The sequence below is a fragment of the Coptis chinensis genome, chromosome 1 (assembly GCF_015680905.1).
Source record: "Coptis chinensis isolate HL-2020 chromosome 1, ASM1568090v1, whole genome shotgun sequence".
NCBI lineage: Eukaryota > Viridiplantae > Streptophyta > Magnoliopsida > Ranunculales > Ranunculaceae > Coptis > Coptis chinensis.
This window is the reverse complement of record NC_141456.1, coordinates 2,340,215-2,365,324: the sequence shown is the minus strand read 5'-3', so window position 1 is coordinate 2,365,324 and position 25,110 is coordinate 2,340,215. Positions and strand designations below refer to the sequence as shown.

At 37.4% G+C, this 25,110-nt stretch overlaps 3 protein-coding genes and 3 long non-coding RNA genes across 8 annotated transcripts; 2 read left to right on the top strand and 4 right to left on the bottom strand.

Annotated features, from left to right (window-relative positions):
- Positions 1-771: 771 nt before the first annotated feature.
- LOC147521248 (uncharacterized) lies at positions 772-2,162 on the bottom strand. The gene is made up of 3 exons (XR_015193861.1): positions 2,126-2,162; positions 1,546-2,033; positions 772-1,322 (listed from the first exon to the last, which is right to left on the bottom strand). It is a non-coding gene; the product is annotated as an uncharacterized LOC147521248 (long non-coding RNA).
- Positions 2,163-2,215: 53 nt separating this feature from the next.
- On the bottom strand, positions 2,216-3,732 carry LOC147521247 (uncharacterized). The gene is made up of 3 exons (XR_015193856.1): positions 3,715-3,732; positions 3,318-3,642; positions 2,216-2,282 (listed from the first exon to the last, which is right to left on the bottom strand). It is a non-coding gene; the product is annotated as an uncharacterized LOC147521247 (long non-coding RNA).
- Positions 3,733-4,331: 599 nt separating this feature from the next.
- On the bottom strand, positions 4,332-5,385 carry LOC147521246 (uncharacterized). Its single transcript, XR_015193850.1, has 3 exons — positions 5,027-5,385; positions 4,713-4,773; positions 4,332-4,535 (listed from the first exon to the last, which is right to left on the bottom strand). It is a non-coding gene; the product is annotated as an uncharacterized LOC147521246 (long non-coding RNA).
- A 5,256-nt stretch (positions 5,386-10,641) lies between these two features.
- LOC147521245 (uncharacterized) lies at positions 10,642-13,036 on the top strand. Its single transcript, XM_086601372.1, has 4 exons — positions 10,642-10,963; positions 11,077-11,392; positions 11,905-12,064; positions 12,364-13,036. The coding sequence occupies exons 1-4, from the start codon at positions 10,787-10,789 to the stop codon at positions 12,830-12,832; spliced, it is 1,122 nt and encodes a 373-aa protein (XP_086457498.1). The 5' UTR covers positions 10,642-10,786; the 3' UTR covers positions 12,833-13,036.
- Positions 13,037-13,776: 740 nt separating this feature from the next.
- LOC147521243 (DNA polymerase I A, chloroplastic/mitochondrial-like) lies at positions 13,777-24,592 on the bottom strand. Of its 3 annotated transcripts, none has more exons than XM_086601063.1 (12): positions 24,249-24,592; positions 23,613-24,147; positions 23,278-23,469; positions 22,071-22,843; positions 21,455-21,911; positions 20,460-20,555; positions 19,159-19,251; positions 18,882-19,076; positions 18,041-18,133; positions 17,732-17,944; positions 17,545-17,634; positions 13,777-16,820 (listed from the first exon to the last, which is right to left on the bottom strand). In XM_086601063.1, exons 1-12 carry the CDS (start codon positions 24,347-24,349, stop codon positions 16,659-16,661), a joined length of 3,000 nt encoding a protein of 999 aa, XP_086457189.1. In that variant the 5' UTR covers positions 24,350-24,592; the 3' UTR covers positions 13,777-16,658. The 3 variants fall into 3 exon arrangements, with proteins under 3 accessions (XP_086457189.1, XP_086457255.1, XP_086457310.1); XM_086601129.1 differs by having other exon boundaries at positions 23,613-24,144; XM_086601184.1 differs by lacking the exon at positions 23,613-24,147 and having other exon boundaries at positions 24,249-24,589.
- Positions 13,828-15,360, top strand: LOC147521244 (presenilin-like protein At1g08700). The gene has a single exon (XM_086601280.1). The coding sequence runs from the start codon at positions 13,828-13,830 to the stop codon at positions 15,124-15,126; it is 1,299 nt and encodes a 432-aa protein (XP_086457406.1). The 3' UTR covers positions 15,127-15,360.
- Positions 24,593-25,110: the final 518 nt, after the last annotated feature.

The window sequence follows — 25,110 nt, the reverse complement described above, 5'->3', positions numbered from 1 at the left end:
GTATGAAGAACTGTTTCTGTACTCTCTATACTCATTTGACCCGGAAGAAGCTCCTTGAAGTATACACTACTCTCTAAGCTCTAACGAAAAACTTTACAAACTCCCTTTCCCATGCGATCCTTCACTCTTTATCTGCTGTTACATAATGTCAAACACACATGCAATCTACCCACCACCATCCGAGCTATTTGGCATAGGTTACCATCTGACCTATGAGGCAACAAATTAACATTTTAACAGCCAATAGACTTCTTTCGGGCCATCTTCAAACATTTTAACAGCCAATACTTACATAGTTGAAAATCTTTCCGCTTGAAACAATTGGATCTTCAACTGCCGAAGTGAGCATAGAAGATAAGTCCCTAACATGGGAGATATTGGCAGTTGCATCCCGATCCCGAATTCAACCGGTCAGTCATGAACAATACCGTTACAATGTAGATCTTAGTTAGATAAGACTGGAAAGATCAAAGTATTGGCTTCGAGGTATTTGGAGTTGTAATAAACAATTATTATACCGACAAATTTAGATGCCTAGAGCTAAACATAACAAAGGTACATATAAAATTTCATTAGCTTACTTACGATGAAAGAACCACTCCTCACAATCTTTTCTTTGTTTCCGATCCAATAATGTGCTAGGGAAGGAACTCGCCAAATGACGAAAACATCCGCAATATATTTATCCATCTGCAACATGACCACCATCGGCTTTAATGGTGTCCCCGCCAAGTTTAGCTTCGAATGAGAAAATAGGAGTCCTATTGGTAACACATTATTTATGGTAAGGAGACCAAAGATACCGTGCCGGTGAGATGTAATATAAAAGCATTGGATTTTCGGATGGGCCGACCTTTGGGCATACACAAACATACACTATGAAGCCTTGATTTTGTTTGTTGGCTGAATAAGATGCGATTGTTTTAAAGGAAAACTATGTCCTAACTCTTCTCAGACTGGTGCTAAACTGATAATGGTAAACTCAGTTTACAACTTAGTTTCGAACACATCTTTTGGTGGCAGTAAAATCTAAGGTGAATAAACATACAGATTCAAATAAAAAATGGTGAGTCTCAGACAATACGGATTAATTCAATTTTGTACATGCACAAAATTAGTCAAATAGTTTAAGACCTAGTTAGTAACTTAGCAAACCATGAAGTTGTTACATACTGAAAATATCCAGTATGAAACACATGAGAATTCGACAAAACAGAACAGAAGCATACAACATATCCCTTCAACATGAGTTGCCTCATTCGTTTGCTTGTAGATCCCAGCACTACTAATCTACAAAAACTGATTGATGCCGGCACTCAGGTCTGCATGTTAAGGTTTTCAACTTTTCATGTTAGGTTAATACAACCAAACTGCATTAGAGTATGAGAAGGCAGAACACAGCAACTTATGCATGACAAATGCACTGATTTATTTTTTTCCATCCAATAATTGCTTAATCAAATGAAATTGTGAAACTCATAATTGCAAAAAGACAAAAAATAATCACAAAAACAGTAATGGTGAATTTGGAGACAGGAAACAAACCTCACAGTATCCAAATCTTTGCCATTGTTATCCAACACAACATCGAATTCCGGCCCGCCAACAACCTTACCTGCCGGGTTTCCCCACAATGTCTCACAACCAAAAAGAAAATAAGCAATATTTTGGAAGCACATAATCGATTCAAATGTTTTGGAAACAAAGATAGTCCACAGAGCAGAAGCCAAGTAAAAGGAAGCACATAATCGATTCAGATTAATAACAATTGTAGCACTGACCTTCTCAAGTGGATAAGCCCTTTTGCAACACGTAGTACATTTATATTGTGTCCTAGAAAACATTCTAGCTACAGTTGCATCGCTACAAAGCATGGAAACTATTGTAGACATGGTTGGCCTATCAAGGGCAGGGTCTTGCACGCAAAGGAGCCCCATATGGATGTATCTCATCAGCTATTGTGAATTATATGATTCGACCAATGTTGGATCCATCAACTCCAACGCCTTATTTTCATTCCACAATTGCCATCCCTTGATAGAAAAATTTAAGATTACCCATTTGAAGCAAGAGATCATAAAAGTAAATTATAAGTCAAGGATAGAGCTGAAAAGTATATACTCACAAATCCTAAAAGGTTGTTATAAGATTCTTCCGCAAAAAGCCAAGTTGTTATTCTTCTTCTTGCTCACAATCTCTAACAAAGAACACTCCAAAAACTAAATACATAAGATTTTTCAGAGAATATTCCTTCCATGGCATACTCAGGTGACATGTAACCACTGCATATTGTTGTGAAAAGAATTTAAACTCGTTGCATGCCAGTTGGTATGATCTAAGGAAAGCGTAAAAGTTAAAGAAGACTATAGTCATGGTCTCATGGAAGGAACATATAAACCCTAAATCATTATAATGAAGAAAATGAAAAAAAGTTTGTCAACAAAAAAGTAAGAAAAAAATAAGAAAAGAAACCAAAAGCTTAAACTGAGGACAGTAAATTAATTTTTTGTTAGTTGTCTATCTTAGTATCTTTCCACATGAACAGTGGCTAACTAACCTCTTTTAACATGTTTAAATGTTACCAACAAACAAAGGGGAAAAGGGCACAGTGTACACCTTCAAATTCTTTGCTAGGATTGTCACTAATTACATCAAGATGACTGTCACACAAACTTTATAATACGTAAATTAGTCCGTTATTTAAGAGTCTTGCAAATTGACTGTGCTTTACTGGTGTCATTTTGCGCCCTTCCTTAAAATTGAGTATAAATGTTTGTCATATTTGAGAGCAGTTACATGATATGCTTTATATAACAAAAGGTTTTTTGTTCAATTTACATAGCACAGTTACGACCACAAAACAAAATACCACAAAAGTGTGCAAAGCTTTTGGGTATCTGATAGAATTTCAAGAAGTTGGTAAGCGTATTTTTCACAAACTTCAGTATTTCAGCCATTGTTAAACTTTTCCAAAATTAAAAACTACAATCAATATTCATTACTATATGATACTTACTATGTCCCAACAACCCTATTAGTATTTGCCAATGTCTGCTTTCCACCAAACCAGACCAGATCACACCACAAAACCACGTCACACACACAACACTCTAGCACATGGCCTGCCAGCATACACATACATACAAAACACAAAGCACACACACACTACCACCTCCACCAAACCAGAACACACCATACACTACCACATCCACAACACCACAACACAGCACATATTCTTTCATCAAACTTTTATTTAAACTAAATATAACAATAGATGGAAGTTTAGCATTTTACTGAACATAATTAAAGTCTATTACCTGGTAAATTTTGCGGATTCTGTTAGATGCAGCAGTAGTGCCTGAAGTTTCCACGGTTTCAGTAAAATTGAATGGATAAATTTCCTGTGCCAACATAATACGCACATTTTTTCCTCTCGTGTTAGTAATAGTGGAAATCCGCTTTCAAGCAATGCCTCGTATGAAGGCATGAATGTAACACTTGTATTCCCTCCTACTACTCTATCTGTTTATTAGCGGGGTGTTGTAAAAATATTTTTGCTTATTAGCACAGGCCTTCTACAGGGTGTCACTCCAGACCTCGAGCTTCCGGAAAAGCTTGCCAGTAGAAACGAAAGGAGCCGACCTATATTCGAGAAGAAAAGAAGAAGGCCAATTAAGAATAGAAAACCCTAGGAGTTTAAAAGACGAAGCTTACCCTTAACAGATGCTTCCCCCAGAAACCGCCAGTGCTTGGGTAGTGAAGGAGTATTACTTCTTCTTTCCTTGATGACGATTTTAGGTCTTGGACAATTCCTGATTATTAGTAAAGGAAACATATAGAAGAAGTTGTGAATCAATATGATGTCGACTTCCCAAGTATGTGACTTGTTTCTAACATGAGACAACAGTTATCGGCTATCTGCAGGACCAACATAGTAAGAGGATAGTAGAACCCAGTTTTGTTTTTTGGGTTGTTACATTCTGAAAATATCCAGTATGAAACACATGGGAATTCGACAAAACGAATGTAAGCATAAAGCATACCCCTTCAACATGAGGTGCCTCAATCGTTTGCTTGTAGATCCCGGAACTACTAATGTAAAACAATTGTTTGACGCTGGCACTCAGGGCCCGCCTGTTACAACCAAAACAAAGATTAGAGTATGAGAAGCCGAACACGCCGGTTTATGCATGACAAATGCAATTTGTTTTATTTTTCCTTCTAATAATTGCTTTATCAAATGAAACTATGAAACTCATAATCGCAAAAAGACATAAAAGATAAATACAAAAATAGTAATGGTGAATTTGGAGACAGGAAACAAACCTCACAGTATCCAAATCTTTGCCATTTTATTCAACACAACATCGAATTCCGCCCTGCCAACAACATCCGTTTCTAACCTTTTCTAGCATGAAATGCAAGTAACCTTTTCTAAGAACTCGGTAATGGTTGCAGTTTTTTTCAGGTGGAATGCCTCCTTAATAGCTTTTACAACCTTTTCTTGTAGTGGAAGCATTTGTTTCCCTGCTAGACTGTCAGAAATTGGAACATATGTCAACTGTAGAATGGAATAGAGCATCGCAAAATAAATTGTACCAAACCAAAGTCGTTAACTGTAGAAACACAGGAATCTAAAGGATGAGTACGTACTCTCAAACAAAAGTACATAAAGGAACGAAACCTACCAAACTGAGTTCTTCTAACAATACCTTAAAGTGGTCCATAATCGCAGTTCAAGTGACATTGTAATGAAGCACTCCTTTTGCCAACCTGTGTTTGACAAAGTCATTAGACCCCAAAAACAAAATTAGGAACTCTAATAAGGCATTCTCTCAAACAATACAAAATCATTTCGAAGATGAAGGTGGTGTAGAAGACAAAGAAAAACGGGAGGGAAGAAAAAAAGAGGAGAGAACCTGTTCGCGAAGAAGAAATTTTTTTCTGCGATTGCTTGCAAATCAAAATCAGAAAATTGAATGTAATTTCCAACAAAAAAAGTTTTATTCTGAAGAAGTTCACTTACCTTTTTCCACGAATAAAATCTTAGAGTTGGGTCGAAGATGAAAAAACGTTTGAGATAATTTGTGTGTGAGAGAGTGATGAGGAGAGTTGTGATGACGATGAAAAAGAATTTAGAGAATTTGTGTGCCGTTTTTTTTTCGTTGCGATTTATGGAGCGATGGAAAGGTGCGTCTGTTTGGGTTTTTTTTACGTAGCAAAAGTTAAGTGATGGAAGGGAAAAGTGTATATACGATTTTACCCTTTCTATGAAGAGCAAAAAATAAGTGGCTGTCTAACTTTCCGGTACCCTTCCCATTAAAAACTTTGGTGTAAAACCGGGAATACGGAAACTAATTGGGAAATCTGGTATCCGCTTTATATATAAGAGATAAGTATCTTGTAGTATTAGTAAGTATCTTGTAATCTTAGTAAGTGACTAAGTGTATTACATTTTCCGAGATATGTGGATCTATGAGATATTCTGTATTCATGGAGTTTTTTCTTGTATATATATCTGCTGGTTATATCAATAAAGACTATCAGAAATATTCATTAAAACATCTTTGACATGGTAACAAGAGCCAACTCCGATTTTCTTTCCACTACCCCATTACTATAGAAATCAGAGTATTTTTTTTGGATGTTTGGTTTCTTTTTATGGTCATATAATACAATTTGTTACACTATATCAGATTGTATTTATTACCCTCTTCTTCCTTATCGTTCTTGTCTATTAATCTAATTCATTGTTTGTGTTATATATCATAATGACAGACTTATCTACTAATAATGATTCCGTTGTTGTGCATTCCAATAACGATTCAGCTGTCATGTCTACTCTTTATATGAAGAAGAGTCACTTAGTCACTACTGCCGGATTTGTTGCCCAATCAGATATATCTAACTCTGCTCTTATTGTTTTTATTGGAAATAGTGATTGGATAATTGACACGGGTGCTACTGATCATATGATTTGTGATCGCTATAAATTTAACCATTTCTCCTCTAGTTGTTCTAAATCAGTCATTACTAATGCTAATGGTGTGTCATCTCCAGTTGTTGGTGTTGGCACTGTACCTCTATCTTTTTCTTTATATATCCATGATGTTTTATTTGTTCCATCACTAAACTGTAACCTTCTCTTTGTTAGCCAATTAATCAAATCTAATAATTGTGTTGCCTTGTTTTTTCTTACTCACTGTATTTTTCAAAACATCCATACCAAGGAGAGGATTGGCAGTGGTAAACAAAGTGGAGGATTGTATTATCTGGAGGATGGTTTACAACGGTCCAATCAAGGAGTACAAGCTCATGTTATGAGTGATGATAAAGTTAATAAATATAAAGGCGAGATTTGGCTTTGGTATAGAGACTAGGACATCCCTCATTTGGTTATCTTAGGAGATTATTTCCATCTTTATTTAATGGTTGTAGTCTTTCTAATTTTGCTTGTAAACCCTCTGTAATGGCGAAAAGCCATCGTACTGTTTTCTCTTCGAGTGATAATAAAGTTGATGCTCCTTTTTCTTTAGTTCATTCACATGTTTGGGGTCCTGCCCCACGTCCTACACATAACGGGATGAAATGGTTTATTACATTTGTTGATGACTGCACTCGGATGACCTGGGTATATTTTTTGAAACATAAAAGTGATGTCTGTACAGTTTTTGCCCTTTTCCATCAGATGGTGCTCACACAGTTTGGAATCTATGTAAAGGTTGTTCGCTCTGATAATGAGGGTGAGTATTTCAAAAAGGAATTGATTGGCTTTATGCATTCGGCTGGTATTCTACATCAAACATCTTGCTCTTATTCCCCTCAGCAAAATGGGGTTACCGAACGAAAAAACATACATATTTTGGAGGTCACCCAGTCTTTATTAATTGGTGGTCATGTTCCATCTCACTTATGGGGAGAAGCTTTGAACTCTGCTGTTTACTTGATGAATTGTACACCTTCTAGTGTTGTCCTATTTCGGAGACTCTTAGATGTGCTTTCTGATCATTGTACGCTTCCACCCATTGTTCATTTAGCACCCTATATCTTCGGGTGTGTGGTGTATGTTCACTTACATGCACAACAACGCACCAAACTGGATCCACGTGCGTTGAAGTGTGTCTTTGTTGGGTATGGCTCAACTCAGAAGGGTTATAAGTGTTATCATCCATCTTCTAACAAAAAATTTGTCTCAATGGATGTCATTTTCCATGAGCACGATCTTTTTTATATAAATATCACTGATTCTTCACTTCAGGGGGAGAATAGAAATGAAATGCATAATCATGATGATATAATGGTCTTTAATTTATTGAGATCACAATCACCAAGTGATAAAAACTTAATAGAAAAAGTCGATGCAACCTCCACTAAGTGCTTAAGTGAAGGATGTGAAGATCAAGTCCATGATAGTACATTACTTCCTACAACGGATCCACTAATCCAATCTTCTCCAGAAGACCCATTAGAGGTATCGCCTGACTCTATTATTGTTGATTCAAATACTCATAATGTTGGTGAGTCTAATTCATGATGTTAATCTACCTAGTCTTAATTCTGAACTAGTTCAATATCATCTTCCACCTCGATCTAACCGTGGCCAACCACTAATTAAATATGAACCTGATCCTAAAGCTAAAGTGAAATATCTCATAAGCAACCATGTGTCATCTCACAAGTTGTCCAAGTCATATGCATCTTATGTATTCTTATTATCATTTGTCTCTATTCCTAGTCAAATGCAGGAAGCTTTAGCAGATTCTAGATGGACCAAAGCTATGGCAGAAGAAATGACAGCACTGAAAAAGAATGCCACTTAGGAACTTGTAATCTTACCAAAGAGAAAGAAGACAGTGGGGTGCAAATGTGTATTTACAGTCAAGCTCAAAGCAGATGGGGCTATTGAGAGATACAAAGCTCGGCTGGTTGTGAAAGGGTATACACAATCTTATGGTGTAGATTATCAAGAAACTTTTGCACCGATTGCTAAACTCAATACTGTGAGAGTACTTTTGTCATTAACAGCTAATAAAGATTGGCCTCTTCTTCAGTTTGATGAAAAAAATGCTTTCTTGCATGGAGATCTTACTGAAGAAGTATATATAGATCCTCCCCCAGGTATACCAGAATACTCAGATACAACAATGGTCTGTAAACTAAAGAAGACATTGTATGGGTTAAAACAGTCCCCAAGAGCTTGGTTTGGCAAGTTCACCAAGTCTATGAAGAAGTTTGGCTACAAACAAAGCAACTCGGATCACACTTTGTTTTTAAAACACAGAAGAGGTAAAATCACTGCTTTGATTATCTATGTTGATGATATGGTGGTGACAGGTGATGATCATGAAGAGATTTCTAGTTTACAACAGTATCTGGCTTCTGAATTTGAAATGAAACAGCTCGGAGACCTTAAATATTTCTTTGGGATTGAGGTAGCCCGATAAAAAAATGGTATTTTCTTATCCCAACGAAAATATATTCTTGATTTATTATCTGAGACGAGAATGCTCGGATGTAAGCCAGTTGATACTCCCATTGAGCAGAACCACAAGTTGTTTCTGTGTTTGAATGCAACTCCAACCGATAAGGGGAGATATCAAAAGCTTGTATAGAAATTGATCTATTTATCGCATACCAAGCCAGATATTGCATATGCAGTTAGTGTCGTGAGTCAATTCATGCATGACCCACGTAAACCTCATATGGATGCTATAGAATGCATATTGAGATATTTGAAATCTGCTCCGGATAAAGGCTTATTGTTCTCGAATCATGATCACCTAAATGTATAAGGCTACAATGATTCAGATTGGGCAGGTTCTGCCGACAACAGAAGGTCTATCTTAGGATACTTCACTTTTGTAGGTGGAAACCTTGTGACTTGAAGGAGTAAAAAATAGTCAGTCGTATCAAGATCAAGTGCTAAAGCTGAATATAGAGGTATGACATATAGGGTATGTGAGTTGCTGTGGTTGAGAAATTTGTTGAAGGACTTAGGTTTTAAACCAAAAGTGAAAATGAATCTGTATTGTGACAATACGTCAGCTATAGAGATATCTCATAATCCTGTTCAACATGATCGAACGAAGTATGTAGAGATTGATAGATATTTTATCAAAGAGAAACTTGAAGCTTAAATTATTACTTTTCCATTTGTAAAGTCTGAAGAACAACTAGCAGATGTCCTTACTAAAGCAGTGGCTAGCAATGTATTTATTAACTCTCTTGTTAAGTTGGACATGTGCGATATCTACGCACCAACTTGAGGGAGGGTGTTAGAATATTTGTTATTTTATTTAGTATTAGCAAGTATCTTGTAATCTTAATAAGTGTACCCTATTTTTCTAGATATGTGGATCTAAGAGATCTTCTGTATTCATAGAGCTTCTTCTTCTATATATATATATATGTTGGTTATATCAATAAAGACTATCAGAAATATTCATTAAAACATCTTTGACAGATCTAGTGTATCTTCATGTATCAAGGTCCGACAAGACATGTCATGCCGACTGTCAAGTATGCAGTATACAGCCCATGCCACCTCCTTGTATAAATTTGTCAAGCCTGGAGGTTGTGAAACAAAATATAACCAAGAACTACGTATGCACATCAAAGAGCAAGCACAAACCCAGGTAATCATTTATAACATTCAAAATTCAAAAGGCCTTGGTTCTAAGCATAGTTTCATCGTCATTTGAGCTATGTTGTGAAAGGCGCCTCCAACCCGGCTCAAGGCAACCAAGGCACCCATCGGCCGAGGCGGATATTTTCAGTGAAAATAGTCGCAGGTGTTGTCAAAGGAGTTAATTAAGATTAAGGCGCAGCTTTTTATTTATACTCTCACCTTCAACAAAATATGAATTTCTGTCTGAGCAGCTTCCAATACTAGTTCAATATAGAAATAATAAAAATGATAATCCTTTAGGGTGCTGAAAAATCAATATCCGTTTTTATTATTTCATTCCATCTTATATGTTTTTTCAATTTTACATTCATATACAAAAAACATTCCGTGTATTACGCCGGAAGTTTATAGTCACTTATGTATTTGGCAACCACTGACAACTTTTCACCATAAAAGTAGTAAAAAAGAGAGATGAAAATTTGGCTCTAAGCATTCCCAATGCAAGTCAAAATAATCCCCCCTTATCACCTCTACGTAGGCAGTTATTCTCCCTCTTTTCACCGTTTTGGTGAAAAACAAGGTGAAGCTGTGCAATGCAAAGGTGAAAAAATATCTCAGACGGGATGTACGTAAAAATCGAAAAAACACTCCGGACGGAATGAAACATCCGGTCTAAAATTTAAAAAAAAAACGAAAAAAAGTCGAAAAATAATGCGAGACGGAATCCAACATCCCGTCCGGAAAAAAAAAAACCCCCATTTTTTTTAAAAAAAAACATACGAGATGGAATCCAACATCTCGTCCGAAATTAACAAATCAGCCACTATCTCGGTGATGAGTTTCACCTTGAAATCAACTTGGCAAAATATTCACCAAATAATCACCTCTGCATTATATAACAGTTTTTCCCCAAAACCGATGACTATAGTCACAAACCCCTTGAAACTTGAATGCTCTTACGATTTTGGGCTCCATCAAAGATATGATTTTTGAGGTTCAAACTTGGAAATGTCAACGAGAGTTTGTGGAAAAATCAGCAGCACACGAAGACTTTTGGTCATTGCTGAAAAGGTATGCAAGAGTCAAACTGGAATCTCTCTCCCCCTTCGTTTAAGCTCCTCCTAATCCCAAACACTGAACATCTTCTTCTTCGTCCAAATGGCATTCTCGGCAAATATTTCTCTCACTCCTCCCTATGCCACACTCCTATTCTGCAAAATCTCTACTTGCCAAACTTTTCAGCTCAGGAAACCTTTCACAACAATCAGAGCTTCAGCAACTTCTCTAGATTCTTCAAGGGTCTCCATTGTCGATAAACCTTCATCTCCATTAACTGTAAGTTTTCTCTCTTAACGATTCAATGTAATGTTTTCTTGCTTATGTTAGTGTTATTTAATCTGATGTTGTCGTTGGGGCTTTTTTTTTTCTGTTGCTTGTGTTGGTTAAAGACTGGTACTTGGCAATGGAAATTTCAAGATAATTCGGTAAACATCTACTATGAAGAACATAAAGGGGATAGCTCTGAACCTTGTAAGGATATTCTTATGATACCTACAATCTCTGATGTTAGTACTGTTGAAGAATGGAGATTGGTGGCTAAAGAGATTGTTCAGAAGAATGGAAAAATTAACTGGCGTGCAACTATTGTCGATTGGCCTGGTCTTGGTTACTCTGATAGACCAAAGATTGATTATACTGCAGACATAATGGAGACTTTCTTGATTGAATTTATTAATGCGCCTGATAGCCCTGTACAGCGAAAAGGTGCGCAAATCAAACTTGTAATAATCTGCAGTTGCATCATATTGATGACTTATTGGCATATTGATGCATTTGTTGAATAGGAGGGCCAGCATAATTAACGTTTCTCAAAATATTTCTAGGTTTTAGGATATGAGCAGTTAAAACCTATTTTGTACAGTGATTAGAAGAATGCACAGTGGGACTCTCCTTGCCACAGTAATTTGTTTCTAATTTGTTTATACTGAAACTCTTCAGAGCTTTTGTTATTTTTTCAGGAAAACTTTGAGATGTAAGTTTTAGCTAGTAACTTGACGTGTTTGCTTCTGCATACGGAGAGACATGTGGTCACACACACACACACACTAGTGTTATCGATCGATGTGTTTCTTCTTCTTTTTCCACTCCTCATAGTAGACTACTTGCAGGCTTGTTCAATTAGTCTCCTTAGGGCATCTTGAGCATGATGTTGGTACTTTTCATCCTTTACTTTTTAGGTAATTTCTCACTGTCACCTTCTTCTGCAATTCAATCAGATGATGATTTGGTAGTTTTTGGAGGAGGACACGCAGCTACCATTGCACTTCGGGCAGCAAAGAAAGGCTTGGTGAAGACCTCAGCAATTGCTGCTATAGCACCGACCTGGGCTGGTCCTCTTCCTATAGTCTTCGGTCGAGATTCCACCATGGAATCAAGGTAATATGAACTCATCATTGGCTGGTTGAGAGACTGGCTCACTGGTTTCTGTCTTTAGTTTGACGTGTCCATGCAATAGATAGATGACATTGCTAACCTCCTGCATTTTTTTCCCTGGTTGTTAACAACCTATTGCATTTATTTGGTTCGTTGGTTGTCTTTTCACTATCGTCCATAATCTGAATAGCTACTGCATAATCAGACAATTAACTAATTTATAAAGCTCACCCTATAAGATTTTCGCAAATCTCTACAATGGTCTTGACCACAATCAGTTTCTGCTATCCATGAATATACAGGTATGGGCTGTTGAGGGGTACCCTAAGGGCCCCAGCAGTGGGTTGGATGATGTACAATATGCTCGTTAGCAATGAGAAGGCCATTCAGTCGCAGTATAAATCCCATGTTTATGCAGATCCTGAACATGTAACCTCTGCCATCATTGAAAGTAGATATAACTTGACAAAACAGAAAGGGGCTCGGTATGTTCCAGCTGCTTTCTTGACAGGCCTCCTTGACCCAGTTCAGTCTAGGGAGGAGTTCCTCAATCTTTTTGCAGGGTTGGAAGGGGTGACTCGAATTCTAGTTGTTTCAACGAAAGGGTCGCCAAAGAGATCAAAAGCAGAGATGACTGCACTCAAAGGAGCTAAAGGAGTTACCAAGTTTGTCGAGGTGCCTGGTGCACTTTTACCACATGAAGAGTATCCCGATGCCGTTGCAGAAGAGCTTTACAGGTTCTTGCAAGAGACTGTTGAGCTAAATTGTTGAAGCAAAATTGTTTGAATCTTCTTTTCTTTTCACAAAAGATGGTGGATGTCAGAAACTGAAATTCCTCTGCTGACAAAAAATTCATACACTACACGAAATAGATATACATTCTCGATTTTCTCATGAAGGATATTGGGGATATTTGATCCACTATATTCCTGTGGAAAAATAATGATTTACCCGGGAAATTCCAACTTTCTCGTATTTGATTCGTTAAAAGTATGTAGGAAAATTTTCTCCATATAACTCCCCTAGAAAATTTTCTCGTGGGAAAATGAAAAATATTTTCCCTTGTTAATTACTTGTTTTTCCATGAATAATACCAAACAAAGTAATGAATTGAAATTTTTCCATGGCAAATTTTGTTGGTGTCAAACGTTTCTTGGACGCAATACATACATTTTCTTAGATAAAATTTCATGAGAAAATGAATATTTTCAAAACCTTGAAATGATGAAAAAAAAAACCAAAATGTGGTATCAATGTGAACTGAGAGACTTAATAAATCGGTTTAAAAAAGCCCCAATTAATAGGTTTTTTTTATTTTTTTGTTTTGAAGTTTTTTTTTTTTTTTTTTTTTTTTAAGTCCAAAAAAAGCCCTCAAAAAAAGATTTATATATTTATATATTGAAAACGTTTCGCTCTTCACTGAGGAAAAATAATCAAAACTGTAAAAAGTGAAAAACTACCAAAGAAAACTCTTAGGCCAGCTAGCACTCCACCACTCAGACTTATAGGTTTTTGACTTTATTTTGTTTTAGGTTGTTATATCACTTATACGAGACATATATATTATAGGTTAACTAAGCGACTTGCTCTCGATTAGCGCTTAAACTGCACTCGAAATATCTTGGACTGAAATTCTGAAATAACAGTCAACAGGTAAATTCCACGAAATGTTAAATCCATCGTTAAAAGCAGAGTTCTCATGTGTGAAGCTGGTATTTGAGATGCTTTTATCTATTCCTTGACCACTTTGGAAACCTCAAAAGAAAATGGAAGGCAGCATTCTAGAATCAATTGGGGTAGAAATCATAGGCGTAATGTCCCCGGTCTCAATATGTATGTTTCTAGTAGTTCTCTTAGTCTACTCTCTCTCTTCTCCCACACCAGTCTCAACCCCAATTCGAACTGCTGCCAATTTAGTCTACCTCGAAACACCTTCAGACTCCACTACCCAGAAACTCGAAGGCGCTTTACTAAACGCCGCCGTCTTCGTTGTCCTCATTGCTGTTGTCACTTTCATTCTAGTCCTCCTTTACTACTACAATTTCACCAATTTCTTGAAAAACTACATGCGTTTTTCGGCATTTTTCGTGCTTGGCTCCATGGGTGGAGGGATATTTTTGTCGATAATTCAGCATTTCTCGATACCTGTTGACTCGATTACTTGTTTTATGCTGTTGTTTAATTTTACTATACTGGGTGTTCTTTCGGTTTTTAGTCGTGGGATTCCGATATTTTTGAGACAAGGGTATATGGTTTTGTTGGGGATTATTGTTGCTACTTGGTTTACTAAGTTGCCTGAATGGACTACATGGGTGTTACTTGTTGCATTGGCTGTTTATGATTTAGTTGCTGTTTTAGCTCCTGGTGGACCTTTGAAGATTTTAGTTGAGTTGGCTTCGAGTCGAGACGAAGAGCTTCCTGCTTTGGTTTATGAGGCCAGACCGACAGTGGCTCGTGATCAACAAGGGCGTGGATCGTTGGGTGTTTTGGTTGCCGGGGCTTTTATGGCATCGCCTTCGATCGAACTTCAAAATGTTGGAAGGAATTTAGAAAATGATAGCAATGCATATCGCTCCAGTATCCAAACTGAAGCTTACAATGGGGGAGAAGATGAGGAGAGAATCCCTTTGGTGTCGCCTAGCTCAACCGTGGTGGACGTTGGATCTCTAGGTGCTCGGCAATCTGAAATTGTTGAAGAGAGGTCATCTCATGTTATGGGGCACGAGGCAGAAAGGTCGCGAAGGGACATTGGTGGTGGAGGTGGAGATAGTGGTAGAGATTTGGATATCATTATGAAACCAGGTATCAAATTAGGTCTTGGAGACTTTGTTTTCTATAGTGTTCTTGTTGGTAGAGCTGCTATGTATGATCTCATGACTGTCTATGCATGTTATCTTGCTATCATATCTGGCCTTGGGTGCACACTTATCCTCTTGTCTGTGTGTCATCGAGCTCTACCTGCTCTTCCCATCTCTATCACATTGGGGGTGACGTTTTACTTCTTGACGCGACTGTTAATGGAACCATTCGTTGTTGGGACTTCCACAAATTTGCTGATGTTCTAACATTTTGTTTGATCTTGAGATACCGAATACCATTATTAGAAAACAACCTGTATACTCACTCAATCATACAAGTTTAACTCTTGCATCACCACTTATGCCGTTTGAAAATGTTGTGTATCGTTTTTTTCATATCCTCCTATAGCGCAGTGACCATGAGAGGGATCTGGTGTTGCATACTTGCATACTCGTTCTCTTTGGATGAAACTATTTTCCTTTTTGTGAAACTGGTTTAGATGTTGATTTGTTGGCTGGTGAGCACTTTCCATTTTTTATCTGCGTTTTCGTTGAGTGATTGGTACATTTGATTCCATAGTGGTTGATGTTCTCAGGAACCTCAACTGATGGATCTTAGTAGAGAACAATGTTTACATTGGGTCACAAAATCAGTCCGAAATCGAAACATAGCTGTTGATGAAGGTTACTGACATCACACTACCTTAGAATTTGTGGATGAAGGTTACTACCACCCAAAGCAGTAGCCAGTAAGCTTTAGATTCAAGAAATCTGTTTCACAGCAAATCGAAAACAGCATAATTTTCAGAAAATAAAAACTAGGGCCCAAATGAAAAGGAGTACGGAGTTAAATCCATTCTATCTGGAAATACAGCTTTGAATAATGGCAGTAGGACGTCAATGTACACTGTACAACTCTTCCCCCCCATCCCCAATCTAAACAGCTTTAGCTTCAAGCCTCACAGAGATGTTAACCCACTGTCCTTACAGATCACACCACATGGCGTTGTGAATCATATCGAAGTACCACCTCATATTGATCATAAAACTAATTTTATAGCGTGCAACCTAGCAGTGCCGTCAATTCCAGCCAAAGAAAACGGATCTCAACTGCACCACTGAAACTCACTGAGGCCCAAAGAAACCACAAAGGATCAGGGGAAGACATTCAGTCAAGTTAGAGCTTGTACCAGAACTGACTGTTTTACTGGTGGAATACTAGGTCATATCACAGTTGCCATAGCCAGATCAACATATTGGTATTCGAACCATGCGCTCAACTAGCCTTTTAAACCTCTGTCCAAAGTAGATCTTAAACCACACAGCTTCCACTTTAACTCCTTCGGGCCAAAGAAAGCACAAAGGAGCAACAAAAGGATTTCGATCATAATTGAACCTTGTGATGCAAAATACTGTGTTCTAGGTGGCATACCAATTCTGTGAAAAGTTTGCCATTGACAACCAGATCAACATTGAGAATGTTTGTGCCACCCCAAACGTTTTGACATGCACACAACTGTAGCCACGCCACTGCAAGTACTAAAGGCCCGAAGGAACCACAAAAAGTGGAGCTTGTGATAGAGCACAATGTTTTACTTGGCGGTGTACCAATTCTGTGCAGACTTGACATCAACAGACAGATTAACACCGAGATTGTTGGCGCCTTCAAAAGGCTGGGATATACACACCCAATTACCTATAGCCTTCGCTACATCTGTACAAAATGGATCTCAGACTGCACCACTGCGACTGTAACTTCAATCTAACTGGAGCTTGTGATACAATCACAGAACTGGTGTTTACTTGGCGGCATACCAATTTTGTGCGCACTTGGCATCCACAGCCAGATCAACACTTAGAATGTTGGTGCCAACAAAAGGTTTGGACATGCAATCAACAACTATAACCTTCGCCACCTCTGCTGACTCCGTTGGACCTTCCAATATTACTTCATCATGAACCTGCTTCAACAAAAGCATGTCTCCACTCATTTTTAACGGATAAATGCTAATGTACTTGATACATTTTATAAGAAGGATACCGAGTCACCTATCTATTGAGCTACAGAGAGATTAATCAATAAAGAACACTTTGACTAATTAAGCAGAGAAGAGAAGAGATGAGCATAGTAAGAGGAGGAAAATCAGAAACAAAGACGTTCGTGACAATGTAGGAATGGCTCAAGCATGGTAAGACACAAAAAATGATTGAGATAATTTAGTCGAGTGCTAACACAGACAAATGCTCTAGTTTTAGTAAGTTGAAATGCAAAAAGGTCAAAGGAAAGGGAAAATAAAGTAAATAAGACAAACAGAAGACGTCATTTAACTAGAATTGAACGGAGGCTCACGACTTACTGAACCAATCAACTGTATCCTTATATTAGATAATAGGGGTATGCAATTGGTAAGACAACATTTTCATCTTGCAAACCGAAGCAGTTTCAAGGTGCAGCTTCCAGTGAGTTTAGATACCATTAAAAACCTTGACTATCCAAGTCTAACACTTTGAAGATGGAACTTTGAGTTTAAAATTTTAAATAGAACGGTTTACTGCTACGAGAGATATCGAGGGTGCATAGAAAGTGAAGAGCCACAGTAGGTGTTTGCAATTGAGCACATGAAAAGCTAAACCAAATAAGTCACAGGTGGTAAATTAAAACTAAAAGTGTCATATGAGAGAAACCTGCAAGAGCAGCCTCCATCCAAGCTCCTTCAAATGGGCATTTCTACATATTTCAAGCATGGCACACATAGCAACATCGGCAGCACTGCCCTGTTAATTAAATACAGGCAATGTCAATAACCAAAAAACACAGCTATGTTTTTCTAAAGAAATGTTTTTAGCTTCTGTGTGAAATTAGAAGCCAGACCTGCACAGGGGTATTAATAGCAGCTCGCTCAATATGTCCTCTATAAGCATTACTAGCACCATTCATCGAAGGAAAGGAGCGTGTCCGGCCTAATAGTGTTTTTACACATCCATAACGATTAGCATCTTGCTTCCGCTCCTCTTGCCAACTCAAAACTTCCTTTCTATCTCGGTACCAGAGTTCGACTGTTTCCCTTGCCTCCTTGACAGAAACCTAAGATAAAGAGAACATATATATCTTGAACAATTTTTCCACTTTGAATATATTGTAACTCACACAAAACCTATAACTTCATCATAGCGCATGTACCTTCCAGTCCCGAGCAAGCCCAACAGGAGTCTTACCATATGCAATGGAAAAGTTGAGCATTTTGGCTTTTCTCCTTTCAGAAGCAAAGGTGTCCTGAGAAAATCACAGGAAACATAAAAGAAAACTGAACTTGCATATTATAAACAAAGCATATATGGTTCACGCAAATAACGATATAATGTTCCAAAATATGCTATACTGTTTCCATTTTAAAGCCTTCTTTTGTTTGTTTGTGGAAGTTAGCACTTTCTCAAAATGTTAAAAACAGTACCATACGAAAAATGTTTTACACAATTAACGCTTCAACATGTGGACACTCCAAAACTCGTGGCGGATACACAAAAACACACTGCTGATAAGATTTCAGGTTAAATATTTTCAGCCCCAAAGAGGAAGAAGTGAGAAACAAGGAGAGCTGAGAAAAATCATATTCCTCTTCTAAGTACACTGAGATGAAAAGAAAAGAAGAAAGGCGAAGGTATAATGTTCTCTCCATTAGAATATGGGACAGATGGACTCAAGTAATTTTTGGGGTTTTTCAAGGATTGGAACAGCAAGTTGGTTTTGAGACAAATAAACCACATATTAAAATGGATATCAGTAGGGGTTAAGTTGAGCCAGTCTGCACAAAGTAAAACAGTGGTGTCGGAAACCGATACATGTAACCATGTTAATGTCACTTCGCTTCTGTGCTACTTTAAATAATACATGAACAACTTAATAACTTGGTCTTCATACATTAACATGCTGGTTAGTGGTTATCCAGAGGTTCTTAATTCCTATCGCAAAAGTATACTGAAGCTCTCATGTACAAGTGCAACAATTTTTCAGTCATTTTTACCTTTAATAGAGGAACAGGGGGTTTATCCCCACTGGACTGGGGATGCCACTCAAGCAAAACTTCTTGTTTTTCTACAGCTTCACGTATATATGAGTACATATTCATTGCTGTCCTAGAGTGGAAATCACCGCCCTCTTTGAAGGCATTCTTCATGCTCTTGCAGTTTGCAAGATGAGCCAGAATTCTAAGCTCCAACTGTAATGAGATATCTCTTACAAAATCAGAACAAATTAACACGATCCACATGTCATAATTTGGTAACTAAGTATCCAGTAACCTGTCCGTAATCAGCAACAACGAGAGAGCATCCAGGAGCAGCTACAAATGCCTGACGGATCTTGTATCTATCCTTTTCCAAAGCAGGCTGGTTCTGATATCAGAAATATATAACAGTGAAATTTTAGAAACTTTTTAAGAGGACATAAGGAATAAAAATACGATTATAATTCTCTCAATAAAAGTTTTGTTATTTCAGTGGTCTAAAGTCTTCAAAGAGTTTAGAGGATGTTTCTTTCAGTCTTTTGTAGCTAGGTCGGATTGAGTAGGTAGGAGTCAGAGTATGAGCTCTCTCCTTATTCAATGTGGGACTAAACCACATACTAGAAGTTATATATCTCAACAATGTTGATTCATTTCTTGTAAATGTTTTTTATTTCTTTTTCTCTTGTAATGTAGGCCTTCTCAACCTACTTCTCCTTTATTAATGAGATTTCACTTTACCGAGCAAAAAAAAAAATTCAAAAATAAACAAATATACGAGTATAGTTCATAGATAGATAAAAAAAAAAAGTAAAAACTATAAGGGAAGATATAGTAGCTACCAGCGTACGCAGAACAGGATGTTAAATAGGTCTAGCACACCACTTTATGGGGTGCAGGTGCATAACAGTATTTATTACCACTAAACCTACTGAACAACCACTTAATTAATACTGCAACCCACTCAGCCTATCAAGATCTACAGCTTTGATACCATGTTGATTTCTAGTTTTGAAAAATGGTATATTGAAATAAGGAATCGTGTCTCAATAACCTTGGATCAACCAACTCAAAACCAATTGGCAAATGAGTGGAGCGGGGCCATAGGAATGTACATACTAATATGCACCGCTTTAAATGTCTCGTGTGGGACTATACTAAACATCTCAACACACCCCCTTACACGTGGGGTTGGTTGAGCATGACACATGGACCAATATTATTGAATGACATGAATGGGCCCTATGGAACAAACTGGAATAGCCTGCTCTCATACCATCTTAACCTTTGGAGCATTTAACTCAAAACCAATTGCCAATGAGTGGAGTGACCCCTATATAGTTATATACTAATGCGCAAAGTTTTAAATGTCCCATGTGGAACATCTTGACAGTGTCAATATGTGCATCAGAAGAACTGATGGTCTATTATTGGGGATGCACACACTTTGTGATACCTCAGTGTCAACAATTTATTGTTTGTTCAGAGTGAACCATGTCTTTAAATCAATAGTAGAAATAAGAGTCCATAAATATAACAAAACTAGCAACAATTCAAATTAGTCTTTGTTCACATAACATAATAATATCAAGCATGTACCTGCAAATTTGGCCTCCTTGCCGATAAACGTCCAGTCTCAGTGTTGATATTTAGAGAACAATGGATGCGCCCATTCTTCCCTGATATACGGTTGTTCTGCCACTCACCCATGAATTAAAGTTACAATGAGTTACCCCATATAATGTAAGTCCAGACCATCAAAAACATGTGTGAGTGTGTGGGTTTGGGCGGGGGGGGGGGAGGTAGGTGTAGCAGTCGGAAAAATCATCCTGGATAGACATCCAACATGCATTTCCCCACTATCACTTCAGTTCTTGTGGCAAAAGAATATTAGCATGAATTTGTGTAGGACCCATGCAAATGATTAGAATAATAACCTTCTTGCCATCTACATGAAACCCAGTTTTTCCAGTGTACTTATGGTCTTAAGACAAGTGTCATATTTCCCCACTAATCACTTCAGTTCTTGTGGCAAAAGAATATTAGCATGAATTTGTGTAGGACCCATGCAAATGGTTAGAATAATAACCTTCCTTCCATCTACATGAAACACAGTTTTTCCAGTGTACTTATGGCCTTAAGACAAGTGTCATAGACTGCAAAGAATAGCTTTTCCAAAAAAGAAATGCAAACTGCTGCAACAGCCATTGGGCTTTATCTAAATTGGTAAGTTATCAAACAGGAGAGAAGCCGAACTAGAAGAACAGGTCAGTCTGTTGGAAAGCGATACAACTGTAATTGCATAAGAATCTCAACCTTTAAACCAGTTACAGTTACCAAAATTTGTGTAAGACATAAAATGCAAAACTTCAAGTAGGCATGAGTATATGAGACAGGCGTCTTGAGTTATAAAAAAACAGATGAAGGAAGCAACTTTCTTTACGAGTATCGCATCAGCCAAAGCATTGCCAATTGAACCAGAAGATGTGGATTGATTTCCTTAATGAAGAGCACTTTACTGAAGTTGTATTCTAGCCTGGGATGGGTAAATAATCTAAATGCATGTATGGAAGAATCATGTAAAAATAAATCACCTGCAGGGGAAGAATGAAATTGGATATCAAAGAGTGTATAGAGCAGACATCACATAAGGCAGCAATGGCGTGGCAAGCCTCCTTCCCATCCTTATCACCTCCAAATGCTTCATAAGCTGTTCCATATGAAGAAACGTCTTTTTTTCCGTTTTGATCCGCAGAACAATCTAAATCATTACGTATCCCACTGTTATCTATCTCTGACTCAAATCCATGAACATCATCTATCCAATCATACTCTGACGATACCTTTCCCGCAAGGGTCTTCAGAGCATCACCACTAACAGAGGGCCAACCAGTGGGTGTGAACATCGCACTTTCTATTTTAATATTTTTACAACTGCTTATTCTAATATCCCGGAATTTCGATGGAATCTTTTTCCCTTCTCCAATCACTCTGTCAACATTTGGCACTTTAAAAACCCTTTCCTCAGGAAGAACTTCATTTGGATCCTTGCTGTAAAAAGCAAACAAGAGACAATTAATGGATTATGTGATTAACAACATTTACATATCCATCTGGGAAGAAAAATAAGTAAGTTACCATCCACGCACTTAAATGTACTCAGCAAAAGAAAACAAAAAAAATTATAAAATGGACACGCTTGCCATATACCTGTTAGTTGTGCCACCAAAAAGGAGCGTTCGCAATTGCGTATCACTTCCTACATTCATATGTATAGCATCAGCACAGTACCTAGCTGCCCACTTGCGGAATCTATTACCAGCTGTTTCTTGTTCCATACTAGCAACTTTCTGTATTTCAGCAAGATATGCTCGATCTACCAGCATTCCCTCAGTTTCCATGTTAACTAAAAGCTCGCCAAATGGCCTCCAATACTTTTCATAGAAATCAAACATGGTTCCTTTGTTGTTCTCATTAACAGCCCAACTCATACTTTTTAGCTTGTTTTGCAAGCTCTCAAAAAGCTGTAGTGTGCTCACAGAATCCAAAGCGGAATAACAAATCCATAGTACACGTTGCTCCCTTTGAAGTTCTTCCACTGGAGCAATAGCCACAAACTTTCCCTCAGTTCCATCTCTTCTTAACTTCTTGTTCCCAAAGATGGTTTTCATGGATATCTTACCAATCAGTTCTTTTGAGTCACTTGTAGAAACCCCATTCATGACATTTGAGTCCCTTTTAGGATCCTCATTAATGACATTTGAGTTTCTTTTACAAGTCTCATTCATGACCTTTGAGTCCCTTTTAGGAGTCCCATTCATGACCTTTGAGTCGCTTGTAAGTGCTTCGAGGGAATACCCACCTTGAGTCCGTCTTGAAGAATCCCAAAGCCTTGCCATATGCATTGTGTCGGCATAAAAACCAGAAACTTTAATCCCATAGTTTTCTATAACATGACTATCAAAGCTATAGTTATGCCAAACCTGCAAAATAGATCAGCTGTTCTCATTTCATGTTAATGCACACTTAGAAGTAAGAGCACAGCCTAAACAAGGGCCACCAATTTCTTTTACTTGGCTTTTTTCTGATCAGAAATATAATTATTCAATGAATTCCAATCGAAGAGTACAATATCAGTGTTTACGTTGCTACCAAACAAGACACGGAGTGAGGGAGATCTAAACCTCGTTTTCAATCCAATATTATTGAATACCAACATTTCCACAGCAAAAGAGAGAATTTAAATCTCTTTCCAAATTTATTCAGACCCCCCACATATTCTTTTGTAGAATGTCTGAATACCAAAGATGCTCGTCGATGAAAAATAGAATAAGATCTCAACCAATAACATGACCACATTATGTATGTACACATTTGTGTTTCTGTGTGTGTTGGTCAAGCTCGTCAAAACTTTTACCTTTCTAATTGACGAGTCTTCGAAAAATGGAGCAAATTCCATTAGCAGATCCTTACCACCACCATCGAGAACATCTACCCAGATACATAACTTCCCCATTCCAAAATTTGCTTTAGATCCAGAGTAGATGCTGAAACATATTATTTCGCCATGATTAACAGGAGTCTCCTGCTTCACATCAATCTTAGATACCTGTATAGATACTGACATTGGTCAAGAAAAACAAAAAAAAAAAAAAAATACCACTGAATTCTAAATATAAACAAGAAATCATGAACCACACATATACATGTTTACCACGACTGTGAAAATCATAGACAGATATGGAAAATAACCTCTGTATCACATGCATGAACAAAATCCCTGTACTTTGTTGTAAGTAGCTGAACAACTTTCTTAGCTGAAGATATACTGTCGACAACAAGAACATCACTGTACATACGAGCAAGGCGCTCACGATAATCTACCTGTACAACTACAGGTTGTTTTGAAACATAAGACTCAGGTTGAACTGTAATAGCACCCGTTTCCAAATTTCCACTGGTTCCGTTAACTTGGGCATCCCGTCTCAAGGGCACCTTAACCCCATTATTCTCATTCATAGAACCATGATTAAAGCAATGAGGCATGAAGGTCCCACTACCCCTATCGTTCACATAAAACTGCGGTACTCCACTACTACTACTACTGGATCGAAACTGAAAACGAGGTGATTCAGCATCAGTAACTCGTTCAGTGTCATAACCACTTCCATCTTTATCTCTTATAGCCAATTTCCACCTTTTAATATTTTGGGCTTCTTGAAGCCAAGAACACTTGTCTTCTGGGACTTCAAGTGAAGTACAATATGATCTACTCAAGTTCAACCTGCTATTCCCAGACACTAACTCATATTAAAACAAATTTATAAAAATAAAAATAAAAACTTTGGTGACTTGTGCAAGAAGTAATGAGAAGTGTTTCGGGAGTACCTGTGAGAGTGGTGCAGTAAAGACGGGGAAAAGCCGACGTGGTTGGAGTAGAGAGTGGACATGTTGTTTGAGAAACGAAGGAGGAGCTTTTGGCGCGACATACAAAACTAAAAATAAAGCTGATGAATTTTGAGGCAAGCAAAGTGAAGTGAAGTAGTGAAGAAAGAGTTTGGGGGGGGGCGAGGGTTTAAGAGACTTAGTGACTGTCAGAGTGGAAAAAGGAAAAACCTCAAAACCCCATAAAACATGACAGCTAGTGAGTAACCACCACACTATTTAAAGACACATATTTATATCCACGAAACTGTGGTGGTGTCTGGTCCCTGGCGTTTCACGGTCCTTTTGGTTGCCCAAATTATTCACTATATATCACTATTAAAAAACATTTTATGATATTTGTCAATCAATCATTGAGTTCATTTTTGATAAAATATATTAAATTATTAAGCAAAATTGCTAACACAAAATCACTATTCCTCGTACCCATATTTTTCTAATATAAGGGGTTCTAGAGACATATTTTATTTTGGGGTCATTTTTTGATAAATTCAAAATTATTAAACAAAATTTACTACTTTATAAGTTTTGAATTAATCACCATTTTTTCTAATATAATCTCATAACTATTTTGCCCATTGTCACAAATAATCAAAAAATTACAAATTTCTAAACCATTAGAAGCAAATATAATATCAAAAATGGTCCAAAATAAGTCTAGTCTATTTGTTGATTTCAAAGAATTTTGTAAATTATTAACTAAAACAACCCAACTTCATAAACACTTTCGATTTGTCACCTCATAATATTTAGATCAAAAGTTAAGATCATATCTACAAAAAAATTAACCCAATTTAAAATTTAT